A 25,753-nucleotide genomic window follows, 5' to 3' on the forward strand; every position below is an offset into this window, starting at 1 on the left:
CAAGAGTCACAGTCAATGTGGTTGACTCTCAACTGCCCTCTGAAATGGCCGAGCAAGTCACTCAATTCAAGGGCAACTAGAGATGGACAATAAATGCTGACCCAGCCGGCAACACCCATGTCCCATGAATGAATAAAAAAAGTTATGAAGAGGGGTTGCGTAGGCTTGGGTAGTTTTCTATGGAGCAGAGAAGACTGAAGGGCGACCTGATCAAGGTGTACAAGATTATGAGAGACATGGACAGAGTGGATAAGGAGCAACTACTCCCCTTAGTTGAAGGGTAGGTCACAAAGGGACATAGGTTCAAGGTGAGGGGCAGGAGGTTTAGGGGGGATGTGAAGAAAATCTTTTTACCCAGAGGGTGGTGACGGTCTGGAATACGCTGCCTGGGAGAGTCCCCTTTAAAAAGTGCTTGGATGAGAGCTTGGCACGCCATAACATTCGGGGCTATGGGCCAAGTGCTGGCAGATGGGATTAGGTGGGAGTTCAGGTGTTTCTGATGTGTCAGTGCAGACTCGATGGGCTGAAGGGCCTCTTCTGCACTGTATGGTTCTATGATTATTAATAAAAGTAACAGTTTCAAACTCAAGGGTTAAAAGGAGCAGTTCAGAAGATTGTAAATGCTGTAGTCATCTCTAGATTCAGCGATTGTGCCTTTGGATTGTAAAATTGACCGTATAAGCACAAAATCCCACAGGAGTCAGAAAAGGAGAATCTCGCCAGAGAGATCCCCATTTTCCAATTCTCCCACCAGAGACACAACAAGTTGCCGCACAGGAATATTGGGGTTTGATAAGGTGGACGTTGAACAGGAGTTCCCCGCTGTGGGACAGTTAGGGACAAGAGGTCACAGCTCTAGAGTGAGAGGAGGAAGGTTCAAAACTCACTGCCCCAGAGTGCAGTGGAGGCAGAATCAATCAACAGATTCAAGAAAGAAAAGCGGGATAAAGGGCGATTGGGAGCAGACAGGAAAGTGGAGTTGAGACCAGGATAAGATCAATTATGTTCATGTTGAATGGTGGAGCAGGCTCAAAGGGCTGAATTACCGACTCCTGCTCCTAATTCCCATGCTCCTTCCCATGAGCATCGTGGAATACGACCTTTCTTACAACATAGAACATAGAACATTACAGCGCAGTACAGGCCCTTCGGCCCTCAATGTTGCGCGACCTGTGAAACCAATCTAAAGCCCATCTAACCTACACTATTCCAATGTCATCCATATGTTTATCCAATGACCCTTTAAATGCCCTTAATGTTGGCGAGTCCACTACTGCTGCAGGCAGGGCATTCCACGCCCTTACTACTCTCTGAGTAAAGAAACTACCTCTGACACCTGTCCTATATCTATCACCCCTCAATTTAAAGCTATGTCCCCTCGTGCTAGCCATCACCATCCGAGGAAAAAGGCTCTCACTGTCCACCCTATCTAATCCTCTGATCATCTTGTATGCCTCTATTAAGTCACCTCTTAACCTTCTTCTCTCTAACGAAAACAGCCTCAAGTCACTCAGCCTTTCCTCATAAGACTTTCCCACCATACCAGGCAACATCCTGGTAAATCTCCTCTGCACCCTTTCCAACGCTTCCACATCCTTCCTATAATGCGGCGACCAGAGCTGTACGCAATACTCCAAGTGAGGCTGCACCAGAGTTTTGTACAGCTGCAACATGACATCATGGCTCTGAAACTCAATCCCTCTACCAATAAAAGCTGACACACCATATGCCTTCTTAACAACCCTATCAACCTCGGTGCCAACTTTTAGGGATCTATGGACATGGACACTGAGATCTCTCTGCTCATCCACACTACCAAGTATCTTACCATTAGCCCAGTACTCTGTATTCTTGTTACTCCTTCCAAAGTGAATCACCTCACACTTTTCCGCATTAAACTCCATTTGCCACCTCTCAGCCCAGCTCTCCAGCTTATCTATGTCCCTCTGTAACCTGCAACATCCTTCCGCACTGTCCACAACTCCACCGACTTTAGTGTCATCCGCAAATTTACTAACCCAGCCTTCTACGCCCTCATCCAGGTCATTTATAAAAATGACAAACAGCAGTGGCCCCAAAACAGATCCTTGCGGTACACCACTAGTAACTGAACTCCAGGATGAATATTTCCCATCAACCATCGCCCTGTCTTCTTACAGCTAGCCAATTTCTGATCCAAACCGCAAAATCACCCTCAATCCCATGCCTCCGTATTTTCTGCAATAGCCTACCATGGGGAACCTTATCAAACGCTTTACTGAAATCCATATACACCACATCAACTGCTTTACCCTCATCCACCTCTTTGGTCACCTTCTCAGAGAACTCAATAAGGTTTGTGAGGCACGACCTACCTTTCACAAAACCGTATTGACTATCCCTAATCAAATTGTTTCTTTCTAGATGATTATAAATCCTATCTCTTATAATCCTTTCCAAAACTTTGCCCACAACAGAAGTAAGGCTCACTGGCCTATAATTACCAGGGTTGTCTCTACTCCCCTTCTTGAACAAGGGGACAATATTTTCTATCCTCCAGTCTTCTGGCACTATTCCTGTAGACAATGACGACATAAAGATCAAAGCCAAAGGCTCTGCAATCTCCTCCCTAGCCTCCCAGAGAATCCCAGGATAAATCCCATCCGGCCCAGGGGACTTATCTATTTTCACACTTTCCAGAATTGCTAACACCTCCTCCTTATGAACCTCAATCCCGTCTAGTCTAATAGCCTGTATCTCAGTATTCTCTTCGACAACACTGTCTTTTTCCTGTGTGAATACTGACGAAAAATATTCATTTAGCGCCTCTCCTATCTCCTATTCTTATTGAGTAAGCAGAGGCTAGTCCAATGAGAAGCGGACAGCCGGGGGTTTATAAACCTGCTGTAAATTCTACCCTGTTCCCAAAGCGTCACCTTGGCTGTATCCTTTGACATTGCTCGCAGTAATCCATCATCTGGCAACTACACGTTTTTGGAGTGTATTCTCTAATGCTGCCTTTCCCTGACTGTCTGGCCATGACATTAAAGTTCCTATATCAGAAGGGGCCCTTTAACACAAGCACTCTCCATTGAGGGCTGATCACACAAGGCCCCTCCTCCTAGTTGGATGTTGTTGCCTGATGCCCCTGTAGCTCCTGAGCCCCTTTTCCCACCTTCTCAAGTGATAAGGCTACCTCAACGGCTTTTTAAAGTCCAAATTGGATTCTGCCAACAGCTTCTTTTGGATGGTTGGGTCATTTATGCCACATACCAATCTGTCCCGCAACATTTCATTTAGAGGTGGCCTAAATTCACACTATTCAGCCAATTTCTGCATCCTGGCCAAGAACTCAGTGACAGGTTCCCCAGGGATTCTCCCAGCCATGCTGAAGCAGTATCGCTGGAGGATTACAGAGGGCAATGGGTCAGAGTGGTTTCTCACCAGGTCTACTAGCTCATTAATAGTTTGGAATCGGGGCATCTGGATTGGTCAGACTTTTTATCACGCTGAAAGTTGGAGCCCTGCATGCCGTCAAAATGTAACTTCATGTTTTCCGCCTCCTTCAATGTAGTTCGGATGGAAGAAGTAATGCATGTGCTCAGTGTATTGGTCCAGTTTTCCTCACGGTGTCATAGGGCTCAAGTTTACCAGAGTAGATTCTTGACTCACGGAGATTGTCCAGAGGGAGAGAAGGGGATAAAAAACATTTTCTCCTCGACACCAATGTAGCAATTTAGCCAAACGCCACCAATGAGACCCTTCATTGTGTACCAAGAGAATGGCTGCACCCACGGTCTCCAGTGAGACAGTCAACACCTCGGGCGGCACAGTGGTTAGGGCGGCACGGTAGCACAGTGGTTAGCACTGCTGCTTCACAGCTCCAGGGTCCCGGGTTCGATTCCCGGCTCGGGTCACTGTCTGTGTGGAGTTTGCACATTCTCCTCGTGTCTGCGTGGGTTTTCTCCGGGTGCTCCGGTTTCCTCCCACAGTCCAAAGATGTGCGGGTTAGGTTGATTGGCCAGATTAAAAATTGCCCCTTAGAGTCCTGGGATGCGTAGGTTAGAGGGATTAGCGGGTAAATATGTGGGGGTAGGGCCTGGGTGGGATTGTGGTCGGTGCAGACTTGATGGGCCGAATAGCCTCCTTCTGCACTGTAGGGTTTCTATGATTCTATGACCTACAACACCGCTCCGGGTTCAGCAGCAGGTTTAGAAACCCCCGCTGTCCGCTCCTCATTGGACTAGCCTCTGCTTACTCAATAAGAAAGGTCTCCCACATTCACGGGGAGGGACAGGGAATTAGGAGCAGGAGTCGGTAATTCAACCCGTCGAGCCTGCTACGCCATTAAACATGAACATGGCTGATCTTATCCTGGTCTCAACTCCACTTTCCTGTCTGCTCCCAATAGCCCTTTATCCCGCTTTTCTTTCTTGAATCTGTTGATTGATTCTGCCTCCACTGCACTCTGGGGCAGTGAGTTTTGAACCTACCTCCTCTCACTCTATCGCTGTGACCTCTTGTTCCCAACTGTCCCACAAGGGGGAACTCCTGTTCAACGTCCACCTTATCAAACCCCTTTAGCATTTTATATACCTCAATCAGATCACCCCTCATTTTTCTGAACTCCAGCGAGCACAAGCCCAAGCTATCCAACCTCTCCTCATACGACAGCCTTTCATCCCCGGAATCAACCTGGTGAGCCTCCTCTGAACTGCCTCCAATGCCAACACATCCTTCCTCAAGTAAGGAGACCAAAACTGGACACAATAATCCAGGTGTGATCTCACCAACACCCTATACAATTGTAACAACACTTCTTTACCTTTAAATTCCAGTCCTTTTCAATCAATGCCCAGATTCCATTTGCCTTTTTTATTACATGCTTCACCTGCATTCCCACTTTCTGAGACTCATGCACAAGGACACCCAGATCTCTCTGCACTGACACACTTTGAATCTGCTTCCCATTTAAATAATAATTTCCCCGTTTATTTTTCCAACAAAATGGATAACCTCACACTTATCCGCATGTAACTCCATCTGCCAGATTCTGGCCCATTCTCCTAGCTTACCAATATCCATCAGTGAACTCTTTATATCCTCTTCACTGCCGGCTTTCCCACCTATTTTAGTATCATCTGCAAATTTTGCTATGTTACACTCTGTCCCTGCTTGCAGATCATTTGTATTGATTGTAAATAGTTGAGGTTGGAGGACTGACCCCTGCGGCACCCCGCTAGTTCCATTTCGCCAGCCAGAGAAGGACCCATTTATCCCGACCCTCTGCTTTCTGTCAGTCAGCCAATCCTCAATCCAATCCAGTACTCTACCCCCAATCCCCTGTGATCTCACCTACTGGATCAATCTTTTATGCAGCACCATGTTAGACACCTTCTGGAAGTCTAAATATACCACACCTTCAGGTTCCCCACTATCCACCTTGTTGGTTATGTCCTCAAAGAACTCAAGCTTGTAAAGCATGACTCACTCTTCATAAAACTATGCTGTCAATGGTGGATTGAGCTTTGTCTTTCCAAATGCTCAGTCATCTCCTCCTTAATGATTGATTCCTGCAACTTCCCCAACAGAGGTCAAGCTAACCGGCCTATAGTTTCCTACCTTTTGCCTCTCTCTTTTTGAATAAGAGTGCCACATTAGCGCGTTTCCAATCCACCGGGATCTTACCAGAATACAAAGAACACATCCACTATCTCCACTGCCACCTCCATTAATACCCTATATCTACCTTTAATCCCATTAATGTATTCAATATCTTCTCCCTAGTGATGGTTATTGCACCAAGTTCCTCTGTAGTAACTGCAGTTTTGGGAAAAGATTATTTTTTACCGTGAAGATAGAAGCAAAGTATTGGATTGGTGCCTCTGCCATCTCTGTGTTCCCCATTAATACCTCACCAGTATTGTCCTCTAAAGGGCCAACATTTACTTTAGCTGTTCTCTCCCTCTTTATATACTTATAGAAGCTTTTGGTATCTGTGTTTATGTTTTCTGCTAGTTTCCTTTCGGAGTTCATCTTAGCACTTTTGATTTTACTTCTAGTAACCCTTTTACTGACATTTAAAGCTCTCCCAATTCTCCAGAGTGCCACTAACATTTGCAGTATGGCACGCCCTACTTTTCACCTTTATGTTATCCTTCACTTCCTCGTCTCGCCATGGATGATTTTTCAGCTTTTTATAATTCCTCTTCCTCTCAGGAATACACTTTGAGAGATATTTAGTATCTCCGTAAACATTTGCCACTGTCCTTCAACTGTCCTGCTTGCCTTTTAATATTTGTGTCCAGTCCACGAGGCCTGACTCTTTCCTCAGGCCTGTGTAATTACCTCTGCCCAGCACTAAAACTCTAGTATGTGACGCTGCCTTCAACTTTTCAATCTGAATCGGAAATTCTCACATGTTGTGATCACTCTTTCCAAGAGGATCCTAACTACAAGACCATTTATCAACCCTAACTGGCCTGCCGCAATGTTCCAGTGAAGCTCAACGCAAACTGGAGGAACAGCATCTCATCTTCCGGCTAGGCACGTTGCAGCCTTCTGGTCTCAACATTGAATTCAGTCTTCAGATGATTAGCTCTACCGCCCCCCCCCCTTTGTTTTCATTTCATTTAATTTTTAACTGTTCTCTACCCTTTATTTCTTTGTCTTTATTTTTCTTTCCTCCCCACTCTTTCATCCCCCTTTGCTTCCCCTTTCTTTCAATTTTACCTCTCTCCCACCCATCTCCCCCACGTCTCCCACCCATCTCCCCCGCGTCTCCCACCCATCTCCCCCGCGCCCTTCCCCCCATCTCCCCCGCGCCCCCCCGCTATCTCCCCCGCGCCCCCCCCCATCTTCATCTGTCACAGTTTACCCCCTGATTTCAGCTTCTCTGCCACTTGACCATTCACACCTTCCAATCTCACTCTGGACTGCCATTAGCAGCCTTTCCCCTTGTTTTTGTGGCCATGAATCATCTTTCATTCCCTCACCCTACAGTATAAATATCTCCCACCTTCTATGCCTTTTAGCTTTGACAAAGGGTCGTCTGGACTCGAAACATCAGCTCTTTTCGCTCCTTACAGATGCTGCCAGACCTGCTGAGATTTTCCAGCATTTTCTCTTTTGGGGGAGTGGGAATGTAGAGTAGTCACATTAGACAAAAAGAGATTGTAATTGTTTTCATAGGTTTGTAAATGGGAAGAGATTAATGGGCCCTTTAGAACAGAGATGAGGAGAAATTTCTTCAGCCAGAGAGTGGTGAGTCTGTGGAATTCATTGCCACAGAGGGCTGTGGAGGCCGAGACGTTGAGCGTCTTCAAGACAGAAATTGATAAATTCTTGATTTCTCGAGGAATTGAGGGCTATGGGGAGAGAGCGGGTAAATGGAGTTGAAATCAACCATGATTGAATGGTGGAGTGGACTCGATGGGCCGAATGGCCTTACTTCCGCTCCTATGTCTTATGGTCTTATGGCCCTTTAGAGGCAGGGGAAATTATAATAATCAATAAGGGAATGGCAGCAGCGATATTAAACAAAGAATTGTATCTATTTCACAATAAACATTCCAGAAATAATGAGGAACCAAGCAAGGATCTATGGAAAATGAGTAACTTCAAGAAATCAGGATAAGTGACGACACCAGACTGGAAAAGACGATAATGCTGAGTGGAAGCAGATCTGGCCCCGAAGACTAGGAAGAGGGAGCTGCAGAGATCACAGATCTACTTGTTTTAACCTTCCAAAATTCTTTCGATGCTAAAGACTGGGAATCAGCAAACATAACCCCACCAATTAGCGGGGGAGGGAGAGAGAGAGAGCAGGTAACTACAGGTCAGTGAACTAAACATCAGTCACTGGCAAAATGCCAGAATCTATTGTGAGGGACATGTTAAGGGGACACTTTGAGAATCAGAATGTGATTGAGCAGGGCTGATATGAGGGGGGAATCGAAGGAAAGTTGTGTCTGACAATTCTGGAAGGATTTTTCAAAATGCAACAATTAAGATGGATAAGGGGACCGCAGTGGATGTGGTGGATTTGGATTTTTTGCTTCCTCACATGCACACACACACACACAAACACAGTGTGGATATGTTCAGCAAGTGCACTTTATTGCAGATACTGATTTCTTGATGAGATTCTGTTTTAAATAATGGCACACAAGCAAAATTTTGCTTCGCTGCAAAGAACTGATTTTGGAACAGTTAGCAAAGATTTTCACTGATCATTTTCATCATGGAACCCAGGCCTCGGGCCTACTTTTCAAGTACATTTATTAATACATTCATTTCAACAAAAGAAAGGCAACTGAGAGATCCATGATGTAAGGGAACTGGTGAGGAAAGCCAGCCAATCAATCAGTAACCCACCATCTCATTCACAGCTACCAGAGTCATCCTCTTCATAAGGCTGGAAGCAAAGGAAGGCTGTGGCCTGAGCTCAAATCCACAGCCAGGGAATCTATACAACTGTATATACAAATATTCAGAGTCAAATCAGTCCAGAGTGCAAGAGAGAACTTCATTTCTATTCACCAGGCAGTGCTTTTCAGAATATTACTATAGATCTATCTACAATAGGAAAATGTCAGGTCATTCCTCCAGATGGTTGTAGAACATTCCTGCCTCCCAGCGCTGCGCCAGTGCACTCTTACGTCGAGTTACTCTGGTAGATTCCAGCACCTAGAGCCAAAAAAACACAAGTCAGAGAGGCAGAATTGGAAACTATCACAACACTGACACCCATCATGAGTCCAAACAGACAAAGCCAATAAATGTAATGATTATCCCTCTGTGAAAGAGTGGCAATAACACAGGGTCCAGAATATGTTGCATTGTGCGTGTGCGTGCGCATGTGACGTGTGGGCGCGCGCTGTGTGGAGTGCGTGTGTGTGGAGTGCGTGTGCACGCGCATGCGAAGTGCGCGTGCATGGAGTGTGCACGCGCGTGCGAAGTGCGCGTGCATGGAGTGTGCCGCGCGTGCGTGGAGTGTGCATGCGTGCGCGTGGAGTGCGCAGAGTGTGCATGCACGTGCGTGGAGTGTGCCGTGCGTGCGCAGAGTGTGTGCGCACGTGCGAGGAGTGTGCGTGCGCGCGTTGGCGCGGAGAGTGCATGCATGGAGTGTGCGTGCGAGGAGTGTGCATGCGCGTGCATGCATGGAGAGTGCGCGGAGAGTGCGTGTGCGCGCATGTGCGCGGTGTGCGTGTGGAATTGGGCTGGATTTCTGCTACTGAGGCAGGTGGTTCACGTTGGGAAATGTTCAATCTGCTGCCAACTCAGGATACAGATCACAGGCACTGACGGGGGGCAGCTGAGTGCTAAGGCGGGCTGGTTCATTGGCCTGCCTTGGTTCTCTCAGACTTTGCCCCAGTTACATTAAAAGTGGTTGGGATCTCCAGCCTCACCCTGACACACTTCCACCTCCCAACTCTTTCCCATACCACTTCATGGTCCTTCAAGCCCACTCACACAGCATGCTCTCGGTACACAACCAATGAGGCAGATAATAACTACTGGAAATGTTGAAACACTGAGAAAAAAATCACCCAATTAGAAACCTTTCAAAACAACACTGCCACTCATACAACCGTGTGAAAGTGTCAGTCAGATAGGGTTGTTGTAGTCACAGTAACAGAAGCTATACCTATTTCACACCTCCTAATCTTGTCCAAATAAATATAGACATTAACGAAATAGATCACAGAAACGTATTATAACCTCATGAAGATGTCAATCAAGCAAAGCAAATACTCCACTTCAGTTTGACCAAACAGACAGCTGCTGAGCTAATGCATCGTGTTAGAGCTCAGCTAAGCATTCACAATGAACCCCACTGAGAACTGGATTGCCAGAAACAGATGGCCAGACATCTGGTTCTCCGTCAATGTTCATGATGACATTTCAAAGCAATGAGCTCTATCTAGCTGGACAAGTGCAGCAGGTGTAGGAAATGAAGGAATACCACACCCTGTAAGTTCCACTCCGAGTCGCACATTATCCTGACCTGGGATCATGTCGCTGTTCCTTCACTGCCGCTGGGTGAAAACCTGGAATTACCTCTCGAACATCACCGTGAGTATACTTACACTGAATGGCTGTAATGGTTCGAGACAGCTTCCAAAGGGAAGTTAAGCATGGGGAACAAATGTTGGCCTGGCCATGGCTCATGAAGGAATGAAAAAGCCAGAACTATCGCCATTGCAGATGGTTTAGTAAAAGCAGCAATGTTAGTGACACAACCCTCTACTCAGAGAGCATTTCAGTCCACTTCTCAAAGCAACAGCCAAGCAGTTAGTAACATGGAATTAAAAACAGCCAGCTGCAGCTGCTAAAACAGCGAGGGTGGCAGTAACAAAAGGTGACTACCTCAATGTTGATTTCATCAGAAGCCTCGATACCAGCGTACTGAAGTTGGAAACAAAACTTGCATCAGGAGTAAAGTAATATAATCAAACAAATTGTAACTTCTGCTGCCTGAATTCACTTCACAATTCTCATTCCTGACTATAGGCCACCGGGTCTGTCGCTATTCTGCTGTTTCAGTGAGATCGTCACTCAGTCGCTAACCTCTGCTGCATCTGTAGGCACATAGCACCATTCAATCTGACCTGGTGATCATTATAAGAACACAAGGTGATGGTGCTAGCTACTGTACAGCATGTGGAGCTTTACACTTAAAAATATCAGCACTAAGTTATAACATAGGCCCATTTTACTCGAGAGAGAGAGAGAGAGAGAGAGAGAAAGTCAAGAAAGAGATACAGACCAGAGGAGGATGGAGAAGGGGGTGACATGGTGCAGATCTCAGGGGGCTAAAGGTGTCAACAATGATTCCTAACGGAGGACCTATTCTTCACAAATGAGGCTAGCAGGTTATTCACGAGAAACATTATCAATCAAGCCTAATATTCACATTTGTTTCCCCAGGATAACTGACCATTACGATCTCTTAATGAAATGTCAGACTTACTGAATAATTACATCAGTATTCACAGCACATGCGCAGATGGAAATTGCAGAAGTGCTGGCCACAATCTCCCAGTCTCCACCAGAGGAGGTGCCAGAGGACTGGAGAATTGTATGTGTTGCGCCCTGGTTCAAAAGAGGTTGTAAGGATAACCCCAGCAATTACAGGGCAGCCAGTTTAACATCAGCTGTTTCTAGAAACAATTATTCAGGACAGAATTAGTCAGATGGAAAAATGTGGGTTGATTACTAAGAGCCAGCATGGATTTCTAAAGGGTAAATCATGTTTAACTAACTTGAAAGGATCAATGAGGGTGATGCTGTTGTGGTGTACATGGACTTTCAGAAGGCATTTGATATAGTGCCACACAACAGACTTATGAGAAAAGTTATAGCTCACGGTATAAAAGGGATAATAGCAATATGGATACAAAATTGGCTGAATGATAGGAAGCAGAGAGTAACGATCAATGGATATTTTTTGGGCTGGAGGATGGTTTGTAGTGGAGTTCCCCAGGGGTTGGCATTGGGACCCTTGCTTTTCCTGATATATATTAATGATCGAGATCTTGGTGTGCAGGGGACAATTTCAAAGCTTGTGGATGACACAAAACTTGGACACATTGTAAACTCTGAGGAAGACAGTGTAGAACTTCAAAAGGACACAGAGAAGGTTATGGAGTTGGCAGATGAACTTCAATGTGGAGAAGTGTGAGGTGATGTATTTTGGTGGGAAGAACATGGAGACACAACATAAATTAAAGGGTAAAATTCGTAAAGAGGGTGCAGCAGCAGAGGGACCTGGGTGCATATGTGCAGAGATCATTGAAGATGGCAGGCCAGGTGGAGAGAGCAGTCAGTAAAGCATATAGTATTCTGGGCTTTAACAGAGTACAAGAGCAAGGAGGTCAGCGAGTGGTTGGGATCTGGAATGCTCTGCCTGGAATTGTGGTGGAGACAGGTTCAATTGAGGCATTCAAGAGGGTATTAGATGATTATTTGAATAGAAACAATGTGCAGAGATGCGGGGAAAGGCACTAAGCCATGATGCTCATTTGGAGAGCTGGTATAGGCACAATGGGCCAAATGGCCTCCTTTCTGCACCATAACAATTCATAGAACCCCAACAATACAGGAGGCCGCCATTCAGCCCATCAAGTCTGTACCGACCACAATCCCGTAACCCTCATTTATCCTGCTAACCCCCTCTGTGATCCCAATGGAACAAATCTTGAATCAGGTCTGAGATTCATCATAATTACTGTAAACAAAATAACAGTAATGAAGAAATGACGATCACTAAAGATGGCAAATCCCTATAGTCAGGTAGTTTCCATCCCAAGGTTTTACAGATGTCAGTGAGAACACTGCAGTTCTCCAACTATGATCTTGCAAGGTTCTGTCTGTTCAGGAACTGTTCCTTTAGACTGGAGATCTCACTCTCCTCTCTCAGATAGGCGAGAGCGGGAAACCAGGGAATTAAGTTTAAGTATTAGTGTCACAAGTAGGCTTACATTAACACTGCAATGAAGTTACTGTGAAAATCCCCTAGTCGCCACACTCCAGCACCTGTTTGGGTAACACTGAGGGAGAATTTAGCACGGCCAATACACCCTAACCAGCACGACTTTCAGACTGTGGGAGGAAACCGGAGCACCCGGAGGAAACTTGTGCAGACACGGGGAGAACATGCAGACTCTGCACAGACAGTGAGTGTAACATTTGTAGTCGGGAAATTATTACAGTCTAGAATTAGAAATCAAGTGAAAGAACACCTCGAAAATATTCCGCTGACTGCAAAACCAAAGAGATGGTCATGCCTGAAAAATCAGATTAATCGTTTTAAAAAGGTATCTAAACAAGCGGACAGGGGAATGTCGACAGATGTTATTTATACAAACTTCCAGAAGGCATTCAATCAAGTCCCTTATGAGAGAGAGTTAGGGCAGGTGATAAATGTGAGTGTGAGGGAACACTTTGGATCCAGTGATCATAATGCCATTAGTTTCAACCTGATCATGGATAAGGATAGATCTGGTCCTCGGGTTGAAGTTCTGAACTGGAAAAAGGCCAAATTTGATGAAATGAGAAGGGACCTGGGAAGTGTGGATTGGCACAGGCTGTTCTCTGGTAAGGATGTAAATGGAAAGTGGGAGGCCTTCAAAAGAGAAATTTTGAGAGTGCAGAGTTTGTATGTTCCTGTCAGGATTAAAGGCAAAGTAAATAGGAATAAGGAACCTTGGTTCTCGAGGGAGATTGTAACAGTGATTAAGAGGAAGAGAGAGTTGTATGAAATGTACAGGCAGCAAGGAACAGATCAGACGCTCGAGGAGTATAAAAAGTGCAAGAAGCTACTTAAGAGGGAAATCAGGAGGGCTAAAAGAGGTTGCTTTGGCAGACAGAGTGAAGGAAAATCCAAAGAGCTTCTATAGGTATGTTAGGAGCAAAAGGATAGTGAGGGATAAAATTGGTCCTCTTGAAGACCAGAGTGGTAGACTGTGTATGGAACCAAAAGAGATGGGGGAGATCCTAAATGGTTTTTTTGCATCAGTATTTACTGAGGAAACAGGCATGGAGTCTATGGAAATAGGGCAAACAGGTAGGGAGGTCATGGAACCTTTACAGATTAAAGGGGAGGAGGTGCTCGCTGTCTTGAGGCTAATCAGAGTGGATAAATCCCCAGGACTGGACAGGGTATTCCCACGGACCTTGAGGGAAGCTAGTGTTGAACTTGCAGGGGCCCTGGCAGACATATTTAAAATGTCAGTATTCACGGGGGTGGTGCTGGATGATTGGAGGGTGGCTCATGTTGCTCCGTTGTTTAAAAAAGGTTCCAAAAGAAATCCGGGAAATTATAGGCCAGTAAGTTTGACATCGGTGGTGGGCAAGTTATTGGAAGGTGTGATAAGGGGTAGGATCTACAAATATTTGGATAGACAGGGACTCATTAGGGAGAGTCAACATGGTTTTGTGCGTGGTAGGTCATGTTTGACCAATCTATTAGAGTTTTTCGAGGAGGTTGCCAGGAAAGGGGATGAAGGGAAGGCGGTGGATGTTGTCTACCTGGATTTCAGCAAGGCCTTTGACAAGGTCCCTCATGGGAGGTTAGTTAGGAAGGTTCAGTCGCTGGGTATACATGGGGAGGTAGTACATTGGATTAGACACTGGCTCAATGGAAGAAGCCAGAGAGTGGTTGTGGAGGATTGCTTCTCCGAGTGGAGGCCTGTGACTAGTGGTGTGCCGCAGGGATCGGTGTTGGGTCCATTGTTGTTTGTCTTCTATATCAATGATCTGGATGATAATGTGGTAAATTGGATCAGCAAATTTGCTGATGATACAAAGATTGGAGGTGTAGTGGACAGTGAGGAAGGTTTTCAAAGCTTGCAGAGGGATTTGGACCAACTAGAAAAATGGGCTGAAAAATGGCAAATGGAATTTAACACAGACAAGTGTGAGATATTGCACTTTGGAAGGACAAACCAAAGTAGAACGTACAGGGTAAATGGTAGGACTCTGAAGAGTGCAACTGAACAGAGGGATCTGGGAATACAGGTACAGAATTCCCTAAAAGTGACGTCACAGGTGGATAGGGTCGTAAAGAGTGCCTTTGGTACATTGGCCTTTATAAATCAGAGTATCGAGTATAAAAGTTGGAGTGTTATGGTAAGGTTATATAAGGCATTGGTGAGGCCGAATTTGGAGTATTGTGTACAGTTTTGGTCACCTAGTTACAGGAAGGATGTAAATAAGGTCGAAAGAGTGCAGAGAAGGTTCACAAGGGTGTTGCCGGGACTTGAGAAGCTGAGTTACAGAGAGAGATTGAATAGGTTGGGACTTTATTCCCTGGAGCGTAGAAGAATGAGGGGAGATTTGATAGAGGTGTATAAGATTTTGATGGGTATAGATAGAGTGAATGCAAGCAGGCTTTTTCCACTGAGGCTAGGGGAGAAAAAAACCAGAGGGCATGGGTTAAGGGTGAAAGGAGAAAAGTTTAAAGGGAATATTAGGGGGGGGCTTCTTCACGCAGAGAGTGGTGGGAATGTGGAATGAGCTGCCGGATAAAGTGATAAAGGGGTCACTTTTAACATTTAAGAAAAACTTGGATGGGTTCATGGATGAGAGGGGTGTGGAGGGATATGGTCCAAGTGCAGGTCAGTGGGACTAGGCAAAAAATAGTTCGGCACAGACAAGAAGGGCCAAAAGGCCTGTTTCTGAGCTGTAATTTTCTATGGTTCTAAGAGACTGAAGACAATGGAATTGAAGGCAAGTGTCTGTAGACTGGATAAGCAGCAAGAGACAGACAATCAGAATATTGGACAAGTAAGCTAATTGGCTGCCCATGACTCATTGAACAGTTGTGGTCCTAACATGGATCAGTGTCTTTGTTAACCCAGGGTTAGGAAGTCACAGATCCAAATTTGCCAATGACACAAAGATGTGTTCTAATTGCAAACAGTTTTGATAAAAGCGAAAAAATTTCCAAAGGGACATTGATAGATCAAGAAAAATGTGATGTCATCCACTTTGGACCTAACAAGGACTGAACAAGGTGTTTTCAAAATGGTGGCAAACTAAAACCTGTGGAGGTCCAAAGAATTTCAAAGTCAAATAAATATTCCATTAAAATGTCATGAAAAGCTACATTAAATGATCAAAATGATTCAACTGCACCTGGAGTACACGTAGTAGTTCTTGGAAGATATACTCGCCTTGGAGGGAGAAATTCTAGACTTTCTAGAATGTCACCTGGAGACTATGGGTTAAATTATGAGGAGCGATCACACCAACTAGGTTGTACACCTCGGAATGCAGAAGGTTAAGGGGTGCTGTGATGCATAGAACCATTTCTGATAGACAGGAGTCTAGGATTAGAGATCAGTCTAAAAACCAGAGCCAGGCTTTCCAGGGGGAAACACTTCTCACACAAAGAGGGGGAGAAGTTTGGAATTCTTCTGCAAAAGGCAAATGATGTCAGATCAGATGGGTAATTTAAAATATTAGATTGATAGGTTTTTGTCAAAGATATAAAGGGGTATGGGGGTAAAGGCAAATATATGGGGCGAGGTCACAGAGCAATCATGATCTTACTGAAACATTGAACAGGCTCAAGGGGCTGAATGGCCTACTTCTGTTCCTATGTATTTAAACCACAATCATAGAATATCTACAGTGCAGAAAAGGCTATTTAACCCATCGAGTCTACACTGACCCTCCAAAAGAGTATTGTACCTAGGTCCAATCCCCACCCTCATCACCCTGCACATTGATCAGATTTTGGAGTGATACAAAAATGGTAGCGATCTCATTCAATCCTCTTCACCATCACCAGTTACTTCTAGTTTGAAGGAAATGGGTTCCTCAAGACTTTATCTCCAATCACAGTCTTCCTTACCATCTGACCTCTGAATATTTATTGATGTTTGGAATTATATTCCTAGCTGTTCCGTCAAACCTGGACCACGAACGCCTTTTCAATTTGGAATATGTGCATGAGTTTCCACCTCCACTTTCAACTTACTGAGGAGTCATCCTTTTTCTCCGATGATTTTTGCCGTTCCTGTCTCTGAAGCATTCCGAGGAGGCTGGGGGATTGCTCTCCATCTGAAACCACAGCTCGGGAAGGTTGTCCAGGGAACACCGGATTGAAAGTGGAATTTGGGCTGTCTGGTGTGGAGGCTCTGGCTGCAGAGAGTTAAAATATCTCCTTAAGTGAAAATACCCCACATGGAAATAACAACAGGCAACACGGGTACACACCAATACACACACGCCCAACATGGGTACATATCGTCAACATGGATACACACCAATACACACACACCCAACATGGGTACACACCAATGCACGCACACCCAACACGGGTACATATCGCCAACATGGATACACACCAATGCATACACACCCAACACAGGTACACAACATGGCACACACCCCCAACACAAGTACACACCCAACACAAGTGCACACCAATACAAAGCTCGCTGCCGGGAGACATCAGCAGAGGCAGTTTACCGGGCTCCCCGCTGGGTGTCACAGCCTGTACGAGGCTCCGGTGCCTAGCCTTCCGGCGTCGTCAGCTCTGCGCTGATTTAAATATTGTAATCGGTATTTAAATCCCATTAGCGGGCCCAGGATTGAAGTTTTTTTTTGTGGGACACGGGCGTTGCTGGCTGGTCAGCATTTATTGCCCATCCCCAGTTGCCCTTGAGAAGGTGGGGGGTGAGCTGCTGCCTTGAATCGCTGCAGTCCATGTGCTGTGGGTTGACCCACAATGCTGTTAGGGAAGGAATTCCAGGATTTTGACCCAGCGACTGTGAGGGAACAGCGATATATTTTCAAGTCTGGATGGTGAGAGGCTTGGAGGGGAACTTGCAGGTGGTGGTGTTCACATGTATCTGCTGCCCTTGTCCTTCTAGATGGAAGTGGTCATGGGTTTGGAAGCTGCTGTCTAAGGATCTTTGGTGAATTGCTGCAATGCATCTTGTAGATAGTACACACTGCTGCTACTGAGCGTTGGTGGTGGAGGGAGTGGATGTTTGTGGATGTGGTGCCAATCAAGTGGGCTGCTTTGTCCCGGATGGTGTCGAGCTTCTTGAGTGTTGTTGGAACTGCACCCATCCAGGCAAGTGGGGAGTATTCCATCACACTCCTGATTTGTGCTTTGTAGATGGTGGATAGGCTTTGGGGAGTCAGGAGGTGAGTTACTTGCCGCATTGTTCCTAGCCTCTGACCTGGTCTTGTAGCCACTGTGTTTATGTGGTGAGTCCAGTTGAGTTTCTGGTCAATGGTAACTCCAAGGATGTTGACAGTGGGGGATTCAGTGATGGTAACACCATTGAATGTTAAGGGGCAGTGGTTAGAGTGTCTCTTATTGGTGGTGATCATTGCCTGGCATTTGTGTGGTGCAAATGTTACTTGCCACTTGTTAACTCAAGCCTGGATATTGTCCAGATCTTGTTTCATTTGAACATGGACTGCTTCAGTATCTGAGGAGTTGCAAATGGTGCTGAACATTGTGCAATCATCGGCGAACAGCCCCACCTCTGACCTTACGATGGAGGGAAGGTCATTGATGAAACAGCTGAAGATGGTTGGGCCTCGGACACTACCCTGAGGAACTCCTGCAGAGAAGTCCTGGAGCTGAGATGACTGACCCTCCACAACAACAGGCCCATTTGCCTCTGCCCAGTGCCAGCCTGGCCCCCTGGGGCAAAGTGTCAATGCCCAAGAGGCACCTTAGCACTGCCCACTGGGCATTGAGCAGTGCTAAGGGGGAAGGGCAGGGCCTGTGGGGGGGGGGAGGAGTAGGTTGGTGGGGGTGGCGGGTCCCGCTGACACTTTGCATTCAGGATCAGTGGCAGAGGGAAGAAAGGGGCTGATCGGGGGAGGGGGGTAGAGATCGAGGTGGGTCGGGACGGGGGGTGGGGAGACGGTGGGAATCTGGGCTGGCCCGGAGAGGCCAGGGATCGGGTGGTGGAGAGGTCACACAGTCAGCGATGTAGGGTCGCAGGGCTGGCCAGCGACTGGGAGGCCGGCAGTGTTGAGCGACTGCATTGATGCCAATATCCACTCTGACAGATCGGCGCATGCGCAGTGGCCCAATCAGTGCTGTGTTGCCAGCCTCTCCAGCGGGAATAGGCCCTGCCCACTGATTTGCAGCGTGATTCACGCTAGGGCACTCTGCAGTGCACAGAATGTGGGAGATTCATTTTGAAAATCCTGCTGAAAAACCAGCGTGATTTACTCCAGTTTTTATGCAAATACGGCACTTTTCCGGGGAGAATCCCAGTCACAATCTCTCACTAAAGATACCTATAACACATCCCAAAATTAAACTAAAGAACTGAAAGTCAGAAATGGAAAAATGAACCAGTCAGTTGGGACAGAGCTGCTTGGAGATGTGACAAAGCCCCGTGTGGAAACCCAATGTGGAGTTTGGGGGTTTTTGCACCATGAACATTTTAATCTCTGTTACCGATCACCCTTTCACAGAACCATAGAAAATTACAGCTCAGAAACAGGCCTTTTGGCCCTTCTTGTCTGTGCCGAACCATTTTTTGCCTAGTCCCACTGACCTGCACTTGGACCATATCCCTCCTCACACCTTCATCCATGAACCCATCCAAGTTTTTCTTAAATGTTAAAAGTGACCCCGCATTTACCACTTTATCCGGCAGCTCATTCCACACTCCCACCACTCTCTGCGTGAAGAAGCCCCCCCTAATATTCCCTTTAAACTTTTCTCCTTTCACCCTTAACCCATGCCCTCTGGTTTTTTTTCTCCCCTAGCCTCAGTGGAAAAAGCCTGCTTGCATTCACTCTATCTATGCCCATCAAAATCTTATACACCTCTATCAAATCTCCCCTCATTCTTCTACGCTCCAGGGAATAAAGTCCCAACCTATTCAATCTCTCTCTGTAACTCAGCTTCTCAAGTCCCGGCAACATCCTTGTGAACCTTCTCTGCACTCTTTCGACCTTATTTACATCCTTCCTGTAACTAGGTGACCAAAATTGTACACAATACTCCAAATTCGGCCTCACCAATGCCTTATATAACCTTACCATAACACTCCAACTTTTATACTCGATACTCCGATTTATAAAGGCCAATGTACCAAAGGCACTCTTTACGACCCTATCCACCTGTGACGTCACTTTTAGGGAATTCTGTACCTGTATTCCCAGATCCCTCTGTTCAACTGCACTCTTCAGAGTCCTACCATTTACCCTCTATGTTCTACTTTGGTTTGTCCTTCCAAAGTGCAATATCTCACACTTGTCTGCATTAAATTCCATTTGCCATTTTTCAGCCCATTTTTCTAGTTGGTCCAAATCCCTCTGCAAGCTTTGAAAACCTTCCTCACTGTCCACTACACCTCCAATCTTTGTATCATCAGCAAATTTGCTGATCCAATTTACCACATTATCATCCAGATCATTGATATAGATGACAAACAACAATGGACCCAACACCGATCCCTGCGGCACACCACTTTCCTCTAGTCCTTCCCGGCTTGCTGCTGCCCTAGTGGGGGGAAAAACTACCCATAAAAATCTAGTGATCCCATCGTGGGAATTTCCCTTTGCCCAATCACAGTTTAAATCCCGGTGGAGAGGCTGTCTTAACATGACACCCCTAAGTAGGTTAGCAGCCAATCACATTGAGGGATTCTAACAGACAGCAACTGAACTTTTAACTTAAATTTTCGGGAGGTAAATAAATAATTTGGATTGGGTTAGGAAAGAAACTAAAATAAAGGTAAGCGAAAACATACACTGATGGAGAGATTTGATTTTCCACAAGTATAAATTAGCCTCGCATGGTCAGTATGTTTTAGCAGTAATTATATAGTTACTATGGTTACTATGCCATTAATAGCTACACCTCATTCAACAAGGTGCAGCTGGGTTGGGGTGGAGAGCGGAGAGTTTCATTCCCGTGGGGACATTGCTTTTTTTGTAAACATTGGGGCTCCCTTTAAAAAGTGTCATAAATTCGGTGAGAAACACCAGTGTGTAGCTGGAGAGCTACATCCTGCTATTCCTGTCCCAGCTGATACTTAGTCAAATAAATTGGCATTTCCACCCATAGAATCACTAGCAGCAACCTCTGGATTCCAGGAGCTGCCGTCAGTTTCACTGTTGTCAGTTTCACTGCAGTAATAACATAACGTCGACAGTTTCACCATCGGAGGATCCAAGCCAATACACTTACTTGAAGGAAGGCTCCCAGCAGGCTGCTCCCTCAGTCTCCGAGCCCGGAGCTCCTCTTCCCGACGCTGTTCTTCCTCAATTTCCCGCTCAATCAGGAAGGTAGTCTGGCTCTTCAATGGTCGCAGGATGTAGGGTTCTTCATCGTGAGTCGACTGGCTTTCTGGCAGCTTTGTCACTGTACTCCGCGTGGCAGGCTCTGGAGTGGAACTGCTTTTACTAAACAGCTGATATTCTGGACTCTCCCGCAAGATTACTTTACATTCTGTTGGATTGACTTGGATCATGCTCCTTTCTTCTGGAAGGTCGCACACATCAAGAGGTTCCTGTGAAGCAGAAGTGGCCACCTTGGGCTGTCTGCCCAGCTGTGGTACAACTGGCACATCATCCACCTGTTGCTCAAAGACCATCTTGCGTTTTTCCACCTCCTCTGGGATTCCTTTATCGTACAGGCCCTTAACCTTCCCCTCCTGTCTCAGCTTCTCTTCCCGCTTGGAATCCATTTCAATTTCTCTCTGAACAAAGAACACCATTCGGTTTTTGTCTTTTGATTTGGAGAAAGGAGATGTTGGAGGTAGTGGAGATAATAGTGGCTTGGTCCTAATTTGCACCATTTCCTCAGAGCCTCCCAGCTTCCTGATTCCTCTCTCCTTGCGAAGACTCTCCTCCCTTTCCATTGCCAGTCGGATTTCCTTCTCAATGGGGGTTTCAAGCATCACTTTCTGCTCAGAGGATTCAAAAGTGCCGCTGTTATCAGTTCCAATGTTTAGCATCTCATTTGATGCTCCCCCGTCACTGGCGTACCCATAACTGTAGTCATTGCACATCTCCCCCAATCCAGAATCCAGGTCATCTATTGATGAGTACACAGGGAGATTCCGCCGGCTCTCACCATCACCATTTTCCACAGCTGCAACTTTTTCAGCAATGAAGACGTTCTTACCTATATTGGAAGGCTCTTCTGTTGCCCCCTTCTCTCTGTCAGGTAGCTCATTAACTGTGACAACCTTTAGACTGACCACTGGGCTTGTGTCCAAGGTGCGGCTGTCCTTGTAGGGAAGAGATTGACTTGATTGAGAGAGTCTGGAAGAATGGTTCCAGGCCCTGTAGGGTTGGGCAGACAGCTTTGGACTCATGGGGGCGTCTTGCTGTGAGCTTTCCATCGCGAGGAACTGTTGCCGAGCTGCTGTGAAGTTTATCTGTTCAGTGTTGATGTCTTCAGGATGAGTGATGGAGGATTCATTGGGGGAAGAGGATGCATTAGTTTCTGTCTCAGACGTCCAAGTTTCATCTTGTTTGCGTGTGGAATCTCCAAAAGAGAGTTTCTCCTCCATATCCAATTGTTCTGCCGAGCCCCATCGCTCAGCAATGGTGGCATTCTTCTTCATGGCTTGATTTCTAATGATCTGCCTCCTCTCCTTTGCAAGCATTTCATCATCAGCCCTTTCTTTAATGATTACCGTCTGGTATTTACCTTCCTCATCATCAGGAAACAGACTGGTTGGCTTTTTCTCTGCATGGTAGGTTCGAAGGTCAAAGTTGGCTTCTCTCTTTATGGTGGCTAATGTTGTGGAGGGGGTCCACCCTTTCTCACCCTCTGCCTGGGTGGAAATCATCATACCCGCTCCACCATTAACTAAAACATCCTGTTTATCGGTAACTGGGTGCTGGATAACAGAAACTTTCTGTGCGTGAATTATAACATCATTGTTACAATCAATCTCAGACATAGGAATGGTGGAAACAGAAGATTCTGAATCGATCAGTCTGACTGGACTGTGAGAAAGTAAACGTGTTCCATTTTCACAACTTGGAGGAGAGCAATCAACTTTGACACTTGGCCCATTCCTCTGCGTTCCCTCCATTTCTCCTAGTGAACCCTGAGTGTCAGTAAGCATCTGGGGCCCCTTGGGAAAAACAGGTTCCTTCTCCTCCCTCTCCTTCAACACAAACCCATTCCCTGTCTGCTCCTCCAGCCAATCGCTGAATCCTGTAGGAACCTGGCTTGTATCTGTGGGAGAAGCCCCGTCTTGCCCTGAATCCTTGCTCTGCACGAGTATAACTTCCGGAATTCCGCCTGGCTGAGTATCGGAATTTAACAGACTCCTGTGCAGCGGGTCCTCGGAGACTGTAGCACTTGGCTGAGACTCGACTCTGGTCACCTCAGACACTGGGATCTCCAAAGCTGGTGGCTTCTGTTAAAGAGAAAAAGGATATTTCACACTGAGGGGTCACACACTGCCTGTGAGAGCCTATCACAACACTGGATCAGGAAGGGAAGTGTGTGGAATCACAGCACATACAACACTGAAACTGCGGCATACAGTCTGCACCAGTTATAATTAAATAAGCCGACAAGAGGTGGGGCCACATTGGATTTGGTAATGGGAAATGAACCGGGCCAAGTGTTAGATTTGGTTGTGGGAGAGCACTTTGGAGATAGTGACCACAATTCGGTGTCTTTTGTTATTGCAATGGAGAGGGAGAGGACCATACGGCAGGGCATAGTTTACAATTGGGGGAGAGGTAATTATGATGCAATCAGGCGGGAATTAGGAAGCATAGGATGGGAACAAAAATTGTCAGGGAAAGGCACTAATGAAAAGTGGAACTTTTTCAAGGAACAAATTCTGCGTGTCCTTGATAGGTATGTCCCTGCCAGGCAGAGAGGAAATGGCCGAGTGAGGGAACCATGGTTCACAAAAGAGGTGGAATGTCTTGTCAAGAGGAAGAAGGAAGCGCATGTAAGGTTGAGAAAACAAGGTTCAGTTGGCTCGATGGAGGGTTACAAGTTAGCAAGAAATGAGCTGAAAAAGGGGCTTAGGAGAGCTAGGAGGGGGCATGAGATGTCCTTGGCGGGTCGGATCAAGGAAAACCCCAAGGCTTTTCACTCTTATGTGAGGAATAAAAGAATGACCAGGGTGAGGTTGGGGCCGGTCAAGGACGGCAGTGGGAATTTGTGCATGGAGTCAGAAGAGATAGGAGAGGTGATGAATGAATACTTTTCATCGGTGTTCACCAAGGAGAGGGGCCATGTTTTTGAGGAAGAGAGGGTGTCACAGGCTGATAGGCTGGAGGAAGTAGATGTTTGGAGGGAAGATGTACTAGCAATTTTGAATAAACTGAAAGTTGATAAGTCCCCTGGGCCTGATGAAATATATCCTAGGAGTCTTTGGGAGGCAAGGGATGAGATAGCAGAGCCTTTGGCATTGATCTTTGCATCCTCAGTGTCCACGGGGGTGGTGCCAGAGGACTGGAGAGTGGTGAATGTGGTTCCTCTGTTTAAGAAAGGGAATAGAAATGACCCTGGTAATTATAGGCCGGTTAGTCTTACTTCGGTGGTCGGTAAGTTGATGGAAAAGGCCCTCAGGGATAGAATTTACGATCATTTAGAAAGATGCAGCTTAATCCAGGAAAGTCAGCACGGATTTGAGAAGGGCAAGTCTTGCCTCACAAATTTGATAGAATTTTTTGAGGAGGTAACTGAGTATGTAGATGAAGGTAGTACAGTTGATGTCATATACATGGATTTTAGTAAGACGTTTGATAAAGTCCCCCATGGTCGGCTTATGAAGAAAGTAAGGATGTGTGAGAAAGAGGGAAGTTTGGCCAATTGGATAGGTAACTGGCTATCTAACAGAATGTGGAGATGCCGGCGTTGGACTGGGGTAAACACAGTAAGAAGTTTAACAACACCAGGTTAAAGTCCAACAGGTTTATTTGGTAGCAAAAGCCACACAAGCTTTCGAGGCTCTGAGCCCCTTCTTCAGGTGAGTGGGAATTCTGTTCACAAACAGAACTTATAAGACACAGACTCAATTTACATGAATAATGGTTGGAATGCGAATACTTACAACTAATCCAGTCTTTAAGAAACAAAACAATGGGAGTGGAGAGAGCATCAAGACAGGCTAAAAAGATGTGTATTGTCTCCAGACAAGACAGCCAGTGAAACTCTGCAGGTCCACGCAACTGTGGGAGTTACAAATAGTGTGACATAAATTCTGATTCTAGGATCGCATGATAAAGACTCAGGAGGAAAAAAGCAGAAATATTTATGTGAAATAGTGTGACATAAACCCAATATCCCGGTTGAGGCCGTCCTTGTGTGTGCGGAACCTGGCTATCAGTTTCTGCTCCGCGACTCTGCGCTGTCGTGTGTCGCGAAGGCCGCCTTGGAGAACGCTTACCCGAATATCAGAGGCCGAATGCCCGTGACCGCTGAAGTGCTCCCCAACAGGAAGAGAACAGTCTTGCCTGGTGATTGTCGAGCGGTGCACTTCAGCGGTCACGGGCATTCGGCCTCTGATATTCGGGTAAGCGTTCTCCAAGGCGGCCTTCGCGACACACGACAGCGCAGAGTCGCGGAGCAGAAACTGATAGCCAGGTTCCGCACACACAAGGACGGCCTCAACCGGGATATTGGGTTTATGTCACACTATTTCACATAAATATTTCTGCTTTTTTCCTCCTGAGTCTTTATCATGCGATCCTAGAATCAGAATTTATGTCACACTATTTGTAACTCCCACAGTTGCGTGGACCTGCAGAGTTTCACTGGCTGTCTTGTCTGGAGACAATACACATCTTTTTAGCCTGTCTTGATGCTCTCTCCACTCCCATTGTTTTGTTTCTTAAAGACTGGATTAGTTGTAAGTATTCGCATTCCAACCATTATTCATGTAAATTGAGTCTGTGTCTTATAAGTTCTGTTTGTGAACAGAATTCCCACTCACCTGAAGAAGGGGCTCAGAGCCTCGAAAGCTTGTGTGGCTTTTGCTACCAAATAAACCTGTTGGACTTTAACCTGGTGTTGTTAAACTTCTTACTATCTAACAGAAGACAGAGGGTGGTGGTGGATGGAAAATTTTCGGACTGGAAACTGGTTACCAGCGGACTGCCACAGGGATCAGTGCTTGGTCCTCTGCTATTTGTCATTTTTATAAATGACTTGGAGGAGGGGGCTGAAGGGAGGATCAGTAAATTTGCTGATGACACCAAGAGTGGTGGAGTAGTGGATGAGGTGGAGGGCTGTTGTAGGCTGCAAAGAGATATAGATAGGATGCAGAGCTGGGCTGAAAAATGGCAA

General features: G+C 46.1%; 1 protein-coding gene across 6 annotated transcripts in view; it reads right to left on the minus strand.

The window, feature by feature from the left end:
• Positions 1-7,515: 7,515 nt before the first annotated feature.
• Positions 7,516-25,753, minus strand: part of LOC144479404 (A-kinase anchor protein 2-like) — an 82,909-nt gene continuing 64,671 nt past the window's right edge. For 3 of the 6 annotated variants that reach the window (XM_078198029.1, XM_078198032.1, XM_078198031.1), the window contains exons 2-5: positions 20,669-22,859; positions 16,469-16,632; positions 10,351-10,389; positions 8,077-8,667 (exon numbers count right to left, since the gene is read on the minus strand). In XM_078198029.1, coding sequence (XP_078054155.1) covers positions 8,578-8,667; positions 10,351-10,389; positions 16,469-16,632; positions 20,669-22,859 — 2,484 coding nt within the window. In that variant the 3' untranslated portion in view covers positions 8,077-8,577. Of the gene's footprint in view, positions 8,668-10,350; positions 10,390-16,468; positions 16,633-20,668; positions 22,860-25,753 lie in introns of all 6 variants that reach the window. The other 3 variants (XM_078198034.1, XM_078198033.1, XM_078198030.1) reach the window with 2 other exon arrangements.

Source organism: Mustelus asterias, chromosome 26 (assembly GCF_964213995.1).
Source record: "Mustelus asterias chromosome 26, sMusAst1.hap1.1, whole genome shotgun sequence".
Taxonomy (NCBI): Eukaryota; Metazoa; Chordata; class Chondrichthyes; order Carcharhiniformes; family Triakidae; genus Mustelus; species Mustelus asterias.